Below are 14,789 nucleotides of genomic sequence, written 5' to 3' on the forward strand. Positions count from 1 at the left end.
TTGAAAGACAATATTCTTACCCTTCGTAGGCATTTCAGCTGGTGGCACTTCAGCTGCTGGTGGCATTTCAGTTGCTGGCATTTCAAAACATTAAAAAAGAATTATATTATTATATTATTCTGCTATTTATTTCTATATTATTTATTATTTATTTCTGTATTTGGAACATACTGAAAATCACATTCAGAGAAATATATGGTAATACATACTACTAAATACTGAAAACACTTGGGTTTAGTCCATACAAAGCTATATACACCTAACAAAAGGCACAGCACAATGGTCTATTGTACTCTGGTCTCACGTGTAAACATGTACATCAACTAGCAGAAAAGATGACACAACAAAGAGCTCCGTGGAGACAGATCCTGACATGAGTGTAAAACCACAAGAAAATCTCCACAGGATCTTCAGGACAGAGATGATCAACCATAATCCTCAATATAATTACAAATTCTTGCAGTATTTGTTATCTTATATAAACATTGCAAGTGTAATAAATTTGGTCTTCCGAGAGACTTTAATGTCTGACCTACACAGACAACTGAAATCACTCATGAACTCCAAAGTGTCTTAGCACGTATTGCATCCAAACTAAAACGTCTATAGCTCATTTAAAATTTAGTATATGGACCACAAAATCTGGCTTGCTGGGAAAACTGGGCCATCATTTAAAATGAAGATGCATACTTTGCCACGTGGACGTAAAACCACTCTGTACCTAAATCACTTTGCAAAATTGTGCCAAGCCAAGCTGCATTTCTACGACAGCGTAGGACTCAATTGTGTCCTATTTCTGAATGAGCAACTGTGTATAGTCCTTGCATTGACACTGGCGTTTGTCTGACTCCATGACATTCCAGCTCAGGAGGCTAGACAGGCTGAAGTTAACCCTAAAAAAAAGTAATTAGCTTTCACTTGCTTCAGCTCCTTGAAATGGCTCAGTATCAAAACAGGTGAATGCCAGTACCAACACAATCAGGTGAGCTGAATGGTCAAAGGAAGTGTGGCCATTGATTTTAACACTTGTTACCTACCTATGATGATTCTGGATAGAGAATGAAAATAAAGTGCCTTTTTGTTTGTCAATCATGATGTAAGAAGACAGTTAAGTAGACACCCAAAGGATGGTTACATCTGACAGTTCTGCACTATTTGCAGTAGAAGATACAGTCATCATTACAAGCATCTGAGTAAGTAAGAATAACTTTGCACAAGACCAAATTTATAGAAAGGATAGCAGAATTTCTTTCATTTCCAGTCTTATAGAGGAAGTGGGCATAATTCAGCTACTACATGCATTTCACTCTTCTCGGTAAACATTAGTAAGAGATTTTGATATTGCAATACATGCTGAAGGAAATGATTAGGATGATTTTTGGGAACCCATATGCACAGATGTCCGTACTGTCAAATTTACACATTCAATTATTTCAGGACACTTCCAGTTTAGCACATTCCAACCATGTTATTGCCTTCGCTTTTCATTCATTCATCTTCTCAAAACAGGAGAACACAGAGACAAAAGGTCCAAAACTGTTCATTATTTCACAATTCATAAGGACTCAACTCACAGAAACACTACTTCATATTCAGAAAATGCATGCATATGAGAATGCCAGAGGGAAATAAGCAAAGGGTATTTATTCCCCAGGCTGAGCAGAGGGGATACCCTAAGGAACATATTTTCAAATAGATGATAGAAATTTGTGCACGCAAAGCACAGGACTAACTTTGTGATTACTCACCAATTATTGATACAGAACAGGGAAGCTTGTTAAGTGTATACACTAGGTACAGTTAAGATAAGAACACAATCTTTTTAAAACAATTCTGAAGGGACTTGAGCACTGGTCAGCACTTCTACTTTCGGACAAGAGTTATTTTTTCTTTTTGTTGGCATGTACATGTGCATCTCTTGGCATTCATAAAACCTCTAAACTCGCAGCTAAAATGCACTCTGTGTAACAGCCATCCACTAATACTAGCACACAAGAAGTATACTCCATACATAAAACAAATTCCAAAACGTAGCACTTACTTTTTGGCTTTTTACAAACATAGCCTTTGTAGGAAGAGCAATAGATATTATTCCAGTACCCACTGTTTGCATACATTTCAACACAGTGCTCGTTTTGTTGAGGGGAAGGTTCTCCTACATTCCAGTTGACAAAATTCACTGCAGTGTTGTCTAGCCACAGCCATTCTCCTAGTCACAAAAACATTGAACATAGAAAAACAAGATAGTATTCATTTCCATCTTGACACCTGCTCCACATTTATTGTCTTCCCGAGTAATCTACTTGTGGCCACTTTTGGACACAGGCCTCTAGACTATTTAGATTTTTGGTCTGACACATCACGTCGCCCTTAAGTTTTTATGCAAATGATACAACATGAATTTTTAGAAAATGGCAGGCCAGTCCAGCTTATGACATTACAAAGGCAAGAAAGTTTAAAGAAGTATCTATCTCTCACAATTTATTGCAATGGTGCATTGTCAATAATTTATTCAGTTTATAGAAATTACTGTTGTCAAAAGATAATTTATCTTCAATAGAATGCCCTTTATTTCAGTAATTTGTATGGAGGTTTTGTATTACTCTTTTCAAAGCCCCTGCTGAAGTCTTTCTAAGTTCAACTTTCTTCCATTTGTTTTGCGGTTTCTGCTCCTTCTCACTGACTTTACAAACACAACTTTCCTTTTTAGAGATCTGCTTCAAAAATCTTGTGATCACTGTTGTTCAGCTATGCTGGGACTTTCTGTCTCTTCCTTCCTGTTCCTTTTTTTCTTTCTTTCTTTTAATAGTGTTTTTTATTTAGAATAAACGTGCCCCTTGTGACTCTTAAATTGTACTCAAACTAGCAAATTCTTAGACTCAGCGTGAAAGCTATGTTTTGTTTTCTTATAAGATTCTTCATATTTCGCTTTTTGGTTTCTTGGGGTTTTTTTCCCAAATACCTGCCACCCTTTGTGTCGGGGCAATCACTTTTCCAAAGATATGAAATTTAGTTATGTAGTTATGCTGAAATCACTGTAATCACTATACAGTACTACAATGGCATGTACTTGCTGAAGCAGCTCTTGTGTTTATGTCACTGTAAGAACTGTATTGTTCTGCACCTGCTCTAGAACCACTTTAAAAAACATCTCATGTTTACTCAAAAGCTAAGTAAACCTCAGCTTTTCTTTACGTGTTATGATTATGAATCATTACTCCCTTCAAAGTTTTTCCTCCTCTACTGAAAACTTTCCCTTTTCCTGGTTAAAATTCAAGAAATGTAATTGAATACTTGTCTTCTCCCCAACCATTTTGCCACTGAAGTGGTTGAGGAGGCAGTTGTAAAAGAACACCACCCCAAGTCACCTGAACTATTCTGCAGTCCTGCCTCTGACATTGTTATACTGGAGATTTCAGTCTGAACAGCACAAGACCAAAATAACTTTTAGATATTTCTGCCTTTATGATAGACGTATGTAATTGAAAACTAACTATATTAATGAAAAACCGATAATCAGCAAATTTATGATTTAATTAAAGAAGCCTGTTTCCTGTTCTCTCTTACCTTGCCTTCCATAGAGTGATCCAGAAAATAGAAAAACTTGTGATACACAATTCCAAAGACACAAACAATTACAGCTTCAAAGTGAAGCTGTTTTGAGGGACAGCTGTAACCATAGATGGGTGACTGGTCATTCCAGGAGGGTAATTCCAAAGACTAGACGTGACGTTAGCCACATTATTCTCTAGCTCAAAAATTGGAGTATCTCAATGACAAGCATATCAATCCAGGGGCTCTCCACTTTTAAGAGCCATTTGATTTTGGCTTAACTCCCAATGGTGTCCTGTCTGTACATGCACCTTTGTGCCTTACTTTGTTGTGAATTTCTTTTCTTGCTTTAAGATGAACCTTCTGTGCCTGGTGTCTCTGTTATATATTACTGGTTGTTGCTTGATTACAACTGACCAGCTTCCCCTATGATGATAATATATTTCCTTTTCTAATTTCACTTTTTATGTATTACAGAAATATAATGTGACATTTTCAACACTCATGTAAAACAGTTTGTGACAATTATTCACCAAACAAAAAGATGTCAAACGTAAAGAAATTACCATCCACGTTTCTGTACATTCCTGTCCAAAAAGTTGATGTTTTCCCTTCAAGTGGTTCAATTGTGTATGCCAGAAAGTTGGCTTCAGCTGAGTCTTCAACTGATACCAAAGAGGCACCTGGAAGACATGGAGAAAAAGACCATACGTTTCACAGTGGAAAGTATTCTCATTGTCCTAGCCAACGTCAGTCTTATTTTTGACACTGGTTATCTGTGCCAAATTGCAAACAGAGTTTGGTGTTCAAAACAGAAACTAATTTTGGATAATAACTTATGAAAGACTCTGGCATTGTTGCTGATATCTTTCTTATCATTTCCATGAAATCGCACTAGCATTTTGTTTGTTTTCTCATCCACTGGGAAACAGCAACATAACTGAACAACAACTATCGGCAAAATACAACAGGCCAATATGGTATCAAGCATAAATTTCTACTGATGTGTTACTATTTAAGAAAACAAAAACAAACCCAAAAAATTAGACAAAATTAAAAGTTTTTAGTAAAAAGTATATATAACTTCAGTCTGTATGCCATATAACTTCGCATATCATAAAATTTGCATGATAAAATGTTTTCTGAGCCTTTGTATAGTTCATGTCTAGCAGACTTTGCTAACTTTCTGACTACAGTCCTTAGTGTAACTTTTTTAACCAGGTCTTGTTTTTTTTCCTGCAATCTCTTCATAGACGTCAGAGAAAGAAAGATCATCCTGGTCATATGTTGCCCCGTTAGTGTAGTACCCCATAAGTCATCCACATAAAACAGCAGACATTCTGCCATAATGATTCATTCTGTATGATGCTCTAGCAAAGTCAAGAAGTCACAGCATGGAGCGAGTAGACAGAATGAGCTACACAACTTTGTATGTAATTAAACACTGTAGTTCACCATTAAACACTGGTAAAAGTGCATCTTCAGTTCTCTTTATTTTGGGGTGGGAATCCAGTCAATAGGTATGGAGTCATAGCTGTGTTTGGCACTTGACTGTTTTGATTTGGCTGTTGAATTTTTGAAGGTCTTTTTTCTCAGGTGAGGAAGGCACAGTTACACAGAATGAAAATACAGAAATCAGTTGAATCACTGCTGAGCTACTGATAAATTCTACTACAGTTCAGAATTCTACTATGGGTAAGATATAATTGGAAAATGTCCAGCTGCAAACAAAACCCAGAGTGCAGGCAGGGACAGCAGAATATACGAGAACATGGAACGTTCCCCTTTTTTCACTGTAGGCTTTACATTTTTCTAATTGTTCCTCTTTTGCTGCATGGTATCAGATGTTCGGTTACTGTTAAGTTGTGTGATAAAAAGCTTCACTGCACATCCACAAGGGAGCACAGAAAGACAATGGCAGAGAGAGAACCCCTTCCCTGGCTAGTCCCAGGCCTACCACAAGAGCCATCAGCTCATCAAAGGGCAATCTCCACAAGCCCAGAGGAGCAAAGAGGCAGAACAGCAGGTAAAGAACCCAAAGTATGGGCTCAGAGGATGGGACATCCTGCTCAGGTCCCTCCTAGGGCTGTCACAGGACAGCCTCTGCCCTAGTGTCCCAGCATGAAACCCATCAAGTCAACATCAGAGTATCCTTGCGACTGAGAGGAGTTACTGCCTAGGGGTATGGGACACATGATGGGATTACACAAGAGCATTTCAAGGTTGCACAAGACTTACTATGAGATATTCAGGGGAGGAACCAAAGGCAGGGAAAGGGATGGACTTAGATGATTTGGGAGGAACAAGTATGGGAAAATAAGAGGGATAAGGGGATAAAAAGACTGGTCATGTGTAAATATTTTGCTGGTTAGTACGGTTGTCTGGCCACACCCTGTGCCTGATCTGCGCTGACAGTCCTATCTTATTAAACTCTAACTATTTTCATGCGTGAAAGACTCTTCACTCTGTGTGCATGCATGTGCATGGGGGTCTTAGCACCAGCAACTGGAGTGGGAGCATGAGTCAGAGACCCTTGTGTTCATGGTGCCACCAAATGGAGCACATGCAGATACACAAGTGTGTGTGTGATCACTAGGGAATATCAAGTCAGCCTAGACAGCAAGTAGGTAGAGCCAGGTGTGTGTGTGCATCACCAAGGGTGAGACCACGAGCTGAGCTGGCTATCAGAGGGACCAGGGGAGTCCCAGCCAGCTGCTGGAGGAACCATAAAAGCTGCGAGTCTCTAATGAGGAGACCCCCTGGTGTGCGGACATCTCTAAGGGTAAGATCAAGGAGGGAAAGGCTACTGGCGACCAGGGGAGTTCCAGCAAGCTCTGTATGTGTGTGCACCCCTATGGGTGAGACCGTGGGGGATTGACTTACTGGAGCGACCAGTGTGTGTGTGTGGTGGGGATGGGGTCTGTACCAGCAACAGGAGACAAGCTGGTGGCCATGGGGGCTTATATTTCCAGGTCTCAGCAACTAAGGACACTGAGATCCATGGGCCAGCTACTAGGCAAATTGAGTGTCTGAGCCTAGCTCCTGGAGGGATCCACATTGTATTTCTGTATATATTCCCATTAACAGACCTATATCCCCATCAACTTGAGAGGGGAATACGATCAGGATTTTGGCACAGATTGTGTTCATTTGAGTGCCCTGTGTGTCTGCCTGTGTCAATCTGTGTGGTCACCGATGAATATATGTATAGATGTGTTGCATATGTGTGTGTGCACCTACAGGGAACACAGTCTCAGCCTTGTCACTGGTCGGACTTGCGAGCATATAGCCACGGCAACCTTGCCGCTGCTGGATTCAGCCTGCCCTAACAACTATCATGAAAGATTATGGGTTCGAAGAGAAGGGGATGACAGTGACGCAAAGTCTTAAGTATACTAGCATTCAAATTTTAAATTCCACATAATGCCAGTCTTTTAACACACATGCTGAAACAAACTGTCAGCGCCTTTTTTCATGAATCTTAGTTCAACAGAAAAAGGCAATTCTGATGTAACTGCAGATTCCAACAGCAAAGATGTGGGACAGCTGTGGACAACCTGAGTCAGTGAGCAGAGGCACCTGCTATCACATGCAACACCATCATTCAATTCCTCTCAAACTTCATCTTAAAATGCTTTCATTTATTTGCCCCACTCTTCTTACTGAAAGTCTGTTTCAGAAACTCAGTCCTCCAAAGAAAAGAAGTGTTACTTAATTTCTCACACAAGCTTATTCAAAATTATAATCATTCATTTAAGGCGGAGAACTGCAGATAACAAATAACAGCTGTTATGCGTGCAACTGTCAAGGTCCTTTTGACTATGCATAACTAAGAACACACATTGCAGCTTTCAGACTGAGCATCTGCTGTGTCAACAAAAGAACTTAAGAGACTATGGAAATGGGTCACACTGTAACAATTGTCATAGTCTTTAAGACCGAGCTACAGCAAAAGTGTCGTATTATGGAGACTCTTCTATATTTAAAAGTATATTAGCAAATATCTTCACCCAAATGTTATGCAAATGTTGATGTGGAGAACATAGTAAGATTTAAAGAACATATACTAAAACTTGAACTTTCCCTGAAAAATACTAGTATCTCAAACTAGAGCCGACAACATACTAGTTCATGACAACCCAAGAAGGAACCTGAGTACCAGCAGAAAGAGTGAGATTCTTCTTACTCAGTTCTAGGTGTCTACATTTGACATGGGTTTCACTGGTAGGTTTATTATCAGCGGGGACCTATCAAGCCAGTCAGTGGAGTTTAGGGTGCAATTCACCTGACCAAACATCACACCAAATACAAACAACTGCCAGGGAGTAGGAATCTGTATTCAGTTCCACTGACAGCATGAACAAGATCTCTGCATACTCTAATGGGAGGTTAGACACCTGAGTGACATTGCCACCAATGTTATAGACACCAAAGACAGACATATGAAGCCTGGCATAATGAACCTTACATCAGTTTCCCAGAGAAGGAAGCTGCAAGAATGAAACAACACAACAACCCCTGTTTACTAATATATTATCCAGCCTAGAGAGCTGTAACTTTCATTCCAGCGGCATAAAAATGCAATAACAAAGGGGCAAATTAGATCAGGAATACAAAGGATACAAAATGCCATTAAAATAAGATTTAGTCACTGCTGTGGATGAGGCTGACTACAGAGCAGGGTCAAAGGACAAAGTTTCCACTTGTGATCTCCCCTCCAGGCCACACAGCTCCTCTAAAGCCTGGTCCCACACACATGAAAGACAGTGTGTGCCACTGGTACGCGGTTATTTTCCATATCCTCACAAATTAAGGTAATAATTGTACGCAACTGTCTTGTCCAACATTTGGATCATTCTTGAAATCACAAAAATACATAGCACATATTCAGCTGTCCACAGAGAGGAAAAACAAGTCAGAAAGATGCGCTCTTTGATCAAGGACAATACTTACCTAGTCGAAGACATTCTAAAGAAGCCTGGGCCCAGTTTCTGGTAGATGAAGATTCAATGTAGTAGCAATGACCTCGGAAAGGGATCCAAGACTTGTGCCCTTCTGATTCAGGGCACTTTCCTGGAAGCTGAGGAGGCTCAGTGGGAGCTTGAACTGATTAAAACAAAACAAACAAAAAAAAAAAAAAGAAAGCACAAAATTTTAAAGAAACAGCTTCTTATATATACTTTTATCATGAATAGATCATTCTAACCAAATGTTGGGAAACTCACTCGGATCTTTAAAAAAATGTAATCTTGGTAGTCTACACCGCTTACTACAACACAATAACGGGAAAAAGTCCTAAATCTATGAACAAAAGGTACTGCAAGTGTAGCCTCAAGAAATCTAATCTAGCAAAGAATCCAAGCATACTTTTAACACATTCTTAAGTTCAGCTCAACACTTTACTCACAAATCTATTTTCACACCTGAGTGCTTGGCTGATTTAGGGCCCATATGAACTTGATCATATGGGTTGTGACCTAATATCATGGAATGCAGAAGGCATTATCAGATGATAGTAACAGGAGTTTCAGGTCAAAAAAGTAAGAGAAGGCAGCCTGAAGAATTATCCTTAAACATTTTTATACCACCTGTACTTTGTTATTCAGTTATAAAAGGAAAACCTGGAAAGCTGTTATAGGTAAACGTTCCTTGCGACTCCTTACGGCTTAGTCATTCAACTCTTCCCCCTTCAACTCCACAGCTGCTTGACTACTACCTAACATTCATTACCTTTTGATTTTTGAGGTTTTTGGTCTTGCATGCTTACTCAATATCAGAATAAACACCAGAGTAATATGAGCCTAAATTTTGCAAAATATATCTAACATTATTCATGTAAAGTGATGACTATTCACAGTCACACTAGCTCTTTCTTAATAGGTGTTGGCCCTCATTTTAAAGCAGCTCCATTCAACCCAAGTAACTTTTAATGATTTCATCTATTTAGCTCTTGAAATAAAAAACAGCGTCTAAGTATATATCAGCAGACCACCCAGCACAATGAACTCTAAAGAGATAATACTTGTAATACAATGGTTAGATTCAAGTCCTTACCATCATTTTTTTTGCAAACAGAGAAGTAACTTTCATTGCAGAATCCTGTCTTCCAGGCTCCAGCAACGTCTAGATAGACACAGCCTACTTTCTGCTTTGGCTCCCCTTCAGCCCATTTAGTATACTTCATTCTCCAGTTATCAATCCATTCATAACGCCCATTAGTCTAAGAACAAAACAAATCAACAGGAATGATTAAAATCTAAGCATTAACCATTTATTTGTCAGTCAAATGTCTGTCTATGCAGCACCTTGTGCTAGAATTACTTTTTTTTTTGGAAATCAATAACAAATACAAATGGCTCAAACTTTTAAATTTATGCTGTGACAAGCAGCTATTCATTGAGAAATATGGCAGTGCAAAAAATGCTTTTCAGCAAAAGGAAATGCAGAGTAAGCAACATTGAATTAATTTTCAACTTAACAAAACTGTAAATTTGGGAGTAATAAAAAAAAAATCATTTAAAATATTTTGTAGGAAAGTCTGAAGACTAAGTTTTGTACTATCTGTTTCCCCCCAAATTTCAAGAAATGGAGATAATTTCAACTTAAAGTATATTTTAAAACTTAATAATTTCCCACCAAAGCTGGTGAACTCAGTGAATCATCCTATTGATGAGGTTAGAGGAATCTTTTTGTTTTTAGGAAGTGGTGTGTTATGTTCACTCATTTGTATTTCTTTCATGTGCTCAGCAAATGGAGTGAGTGTGGGACAAGTGTCTGTGCCAAAAAGAAAGGGTGGTACATTCTAACATCCAGAAAGTATCAAAATACCAAAGAACTGTGAGAGAATAGACAAATAAAATTAAATTAGGTAAACCAATTAATTATTTGGCTAACTATCCTCAAAAATGTTGAAAGAGTCATAGCAACAGCATCTTATTCTATTTCTGTAAATTAGTTATTTTTATTTAGAACAAATGCTTTGCACTGTACATCTTAAGATATGTGGATTTTATCTCAAATACACTATATATACAAAGAGATATTTCAAGATATTAGCCTAAAATGTCTTGTTTGGAAGTACGTGGAGTGTAATATCACAGAAAAAGTGTGAAAAATGTGTAATATATACAATTTAATCAGAGTAATGGAAGAGGATGGATTCCTACCTGTAGATCTTACAGCACATAAAAGTATTTAGGACCAAGATATAAACTAATATGCTAAAGTAAAAAGAGATAATAAGACTTCTCAGTCCCCACTTTGTCCATAAGAGAAGCAGCAGCATATTCAATTAATTTGACATTCTTACCACATTACTGTTAAGACCAATCCACATAGGCACCCCATACTTTAACATCTTTAGCCACAGGAATGAATGACTGTAGGGGTCTAAGACACTGGAAAGGTCAAACTGATCACGTTTGCAGTTTTTTCGTGCATCCTCCCAGTTCATTTTGGTATGGATGAACAAATAACTACTGTTACCATAACGGATAATGCTGGATTGCGATGAACTTGTAGAAGGCAGAGACTCAGCATCTGTAAAATACAGGATGAAAAAAAAGACTCATCTACTTGTTCAAAAGGGGATGTAGGTTACTGTGGTTGCAAATAGAATTAGACAAAAAGCCTTTTTTTCCTGATTTTACGTTCCCTGACTTCTGATCAGCACGGGTTAGATACGCTATTCTTTAAGCCAGGATCCGTAGTGAAAATCAATTACAAAGCTGTAGAAAGGAAAAAAGCTGCTTAAGGCAACCTCTGTCAAGGACCAAAGGAGCATTCTGTACAATCCTCCAGAATAGTATTACTGAAATTAATTAGAATTAGATTAGGTCACAACTTCTTTAATACAATATTTTTTTCATCAAAAGAAATGCTTTGCAGATACTGTTGTTTTCCAGGGATTTTTTTGCCAGAGAAAAGGGAAACTCCACAACAGACTGGTCCTTAAAAATCAATCAGATATTTAAATCCAGGTTTTCACTGCTTTTTAATTTCCTTTTTGGAGGTCAATTAGCTCAAGTTTGGTCTGAGTGAGTTACAGTCACACTCCAGACAGTTCATGCTGTATGTACAAGTCAGTATTTTCCACAACATATTTTGAAAGCCAAAGTGTTCAGAAAATGACAGACAAAATCATAGAACAAATATCATGTGAAGGGTCACACTAAACACAAAGATGCAGACACATATTCCAGCTCAGGAAGGTAGTAACATGGCAGTTACTGGGAAGGGTCAACAGAGAGTAGTGACTCTAACTGCACCTCTGACACATATGACCCTTGTGTTCCTGCCTGAAAAACAATTTGTGGATGTATTTTTATTGCAAGTGAAATGATGTCGAAATCTATACACCCAAACAATTCCCTGAAAAACCATAAGGTTTGATTGTGTTTTAACTAAAAAGACAAGTACCTGCATTAATTTGGCATATATATCCTCTGTTGTTATCACAACTCTCATCAGCCCACTTTCCTGCATCCTTAACAGGACTGTTTCTCACGACAACACAATCAGCCTTGAGGTAAAAAGATATAAAAGCAGTTACAAATAGCTAGAAGAAGCAAATACAAAACTTTGTCCCCCTTTTACATCTTCAGACACAAGTAATGCTGCAGTTTTACTCTTGTATCCTTGTAACATTTAACAGCATAAGTTTTATGATGTGAAGGTTCTGTTCCTCTTGCACTTCACAAATTTCTTGATGTTGCTCTCTCTTGCACAACACTGGGTGGATAAGCAGACCAGAGAAATTCCAGTATTCTTGTATCTCCAGGCATGCACCATGGATAGAAAGAAAGCCACAAAAATTTAAAGAGAAGTGAAATCAACTACTGTAGAAAAGATCAGTTAACTTTGCCCCAGAAAAAAACCTGGATCCTCAATGGGCAATGCAAAATTTCTGACATATCAGTCTCTTCATATTTATTGTTGCCAGCTGTAATAGAACACACAGCAAAATCAGAACTGCTCCTGCCCAAAGGCAGCCACTGACCTGTCAGCATCACCCTTACAGTGACATTTCAACTTCCCTGACATGGACACGATAGCTAGAACCTACGTTAGCACGTATTAAACTAACAGTGGTCAATGCAAAAGGCTGCACGTGTACAAATGGGTTTGTGCAATGAAGCATCCATACTTATGTTATTCTATTTACTTATTTGGTTCTGCTCTCCAGGAGGAGATGCACACAGAAACACTTCATTTGTCAGTGAAATGCATTAAGATTTAAATCTTTTAAACCGAACAGTTCATAGTATTTTGTATTAACTATGATAACTTACTTTTTCCTAAGTTAAACTTAAAAATAAATCTGAAATTTATAAAATATGGACTTTGTAAGTTTTCACAGAAGATTTCATAGAAATACTACTACTTTGCATAAAACCAGAAAAAATATATATTATTCTACTACTATGAATAAAACCAGAAAAAATATATATTATTCCTCCCAGAAGTAACATTTTAAACATGCTTTCTCTTTTGAACTTCAAATTCTTCCAAATTTTCTCCTTCCATTAGAGATAAGAAGCTCAGAGGTGCTACTTTCAAAATCAGGAAAAAGGGCATTATGCTTAAAAGTAGGATTTCTACATTAAAAGTGGCATTCAAAAGAAATAGAGCTAGTACTATAATGTGCTGTAGTTCCATAGCACAGAACTATCTAAAAACGCAAGATCAGAGAGAGGAACTGAATGACCTATCAGATCAGTTTGTATGATGGAGAAACAGGGGAAGTTATTTCCTTCTTTTTTTTTTTTTTTTTCTTCTTAAAAACTGAATGTCTGTCTCTTTATAGAAGCACGTCCTTTCCGCCAATGTGACTAACAGAATTTGCTGCTGCGTAAGACATGGCTGTTTGAGAAGAATGTTTGTAAGTGCCCCTTGCAAGCTACAGGCCAGCTGAGAGACCTGCTAAATTCAGGCACTAACGTGGTCAGAGGACAAGGAGGATGAGCTCATTCAGTGTGTTTTTGGGGCAAATGCCATGAGGCAGGAATCCCACTGTCCTCTTTACCAGAGCCGATGAGAGAATGCAGGGTGAACACAGAAGCAGTGTAGCCTTCATGGACACAGAGAACTGAAATCTGAAACCAGTCTTTGTATGAGTACTTCACAGATCCTGTCACCAGCTAATAGAGTAACTGCCCAAGGGCTCAAAATCATTCACTCTGTTTGTATTTATATTTGACATGTATAAAAGTATGAAAATAATAAGTCAAGCAATAACATGTCTCAAACCCCAACAAATGCGTAAATGTAATCTAAAATCAAATTTCAGTGAACAATTTGTGATTGCTACTTACCTGGCCATCATATGAGTATAAATCCATATGTCCTGACGGGAAGCCTTTGGCCCAGTTTGTAAAATAAACTCCTGTTCCATCTGTCCAGAGGAACCTCATTTCATGATTTATATCATTTAATCCAATCCATGTATCAGTAAGAAAATCTTTCATATGGAAGGTGAGGAAAGCTAGAGTAAAAAAAGACAAAGAAAAAGAGAAATACTTTTAATGAAAGACAACTGAAATGTCTGGCCTCGTTGAGATTGGTGACATTAAGTATTTTTTTTGTAATATAGGACACTTCATTGTTGACTACACAAGTAATTAAAATGAAAATGAGGTGACTTTTGAGTTTAATGAACAGGGAACCAGATATATAACTGTGGCTTTGGGCAAAATACATCAGCTAAGTACTGGTACCAGGTACTGGAATGAATCCCAAAAGCATGACAGAAATGCTTTTTATAATGTCTCAAACATTTTTGAATCCTAGCCCCACAACTGCCTTAGAAATATACAGCTGTGTAGAGCACATACATTTTTGATAATCCCACCAAAATGGTTACCCCCTAATGGCATCAGACAGCACCATTGAGCACCTACCACTTGTGCATCTGCAGAAACAGGGCTGTTACAGAGCCACGAGTGTTTCCTCTCTCCCTGGAACACCTGGGCAATAGCCTGCACTGTCTTAGCAGGGAGCAGAATGCACAAGCGACCTGTTTAAAACGAGTCTCAGCAGAACTATTCATCACAAGCAAATCAATTACCACAGCTTTACACAATCCAGGAAGGTGCTCATGTGCCTTAGCTAGCGTGGCTAGCTCAAAAATACAGCAGGCTAGGTCAGCTGGCATTCAGCAACCCACTGACCCACAATATATTGAAACACTGTGATAAAACGAGCATATCATGGCCTTTGCCAACTACTACAGTCATTGT

The 14,789-nt window shown here is 38.2% G+C and overlaps 1 protein-coding gene across 4 annotated transcripts in view; it reads right to left on the reverse strand.

The window, feature by feature from the left end:
- LOC134511159 (macrophage mannose receptor 1-like) overlaps positions 1-14,789 on the reverse strand; it is a 60,651-nt gene that overhangs the window by 1,734 nt on the left and 44,128 nt on the right. For all 4 annotated transcript variants that reach the window (XM_063324715.1, XM_063324714.1, XM_063324717.1 and 1 more), the window contains 8 exons: positions 13,866-14,035; positions 11,971-12,073; positions 10,862-11,091; positions 9,607-9,772; positions 8,506-8,658; positions 4,119-4,235; positions 2,042-2,209; positions 21-74 (listed from right to left, as the gene is read on the reverse strand). In XM_063324715.1, the coding sequence (XP_063180785.1) occupies positions 21-74; positions 2,042-2,209; positions 4,119-4,235; positions 8,506-8,658; positions 9,607-9,772; positions 10,862-11,091; positions 11,971-12,073; positions 13,866-14,035 (1,161 nt within the window). The remainder of the gene's footprint in view (positions 1-20; positions 75-2,041; positions 2,210-4,118; positions 4,236-8,505; positions 8,659-9,606; positions 9,773-10,861; positions 11,092-11,970; positions 12,074-13,865; positions 14,036-14,789) is intronic.

This window comes from Chroicocephalus ridibundus, chromosome 2 (genome assembly GCF_963924245.1).
Source record: "Chroicocephalus ridibundus chromosome 2, bChrRid1.1, whole genome shotgun sequence".
Lineage (NCBI taxonomy): Eukaryota > Metazoa > Chordata > Aves > Charadriiformes > Laridae > Chroicocephalus > Chroicocephalus ridibundus.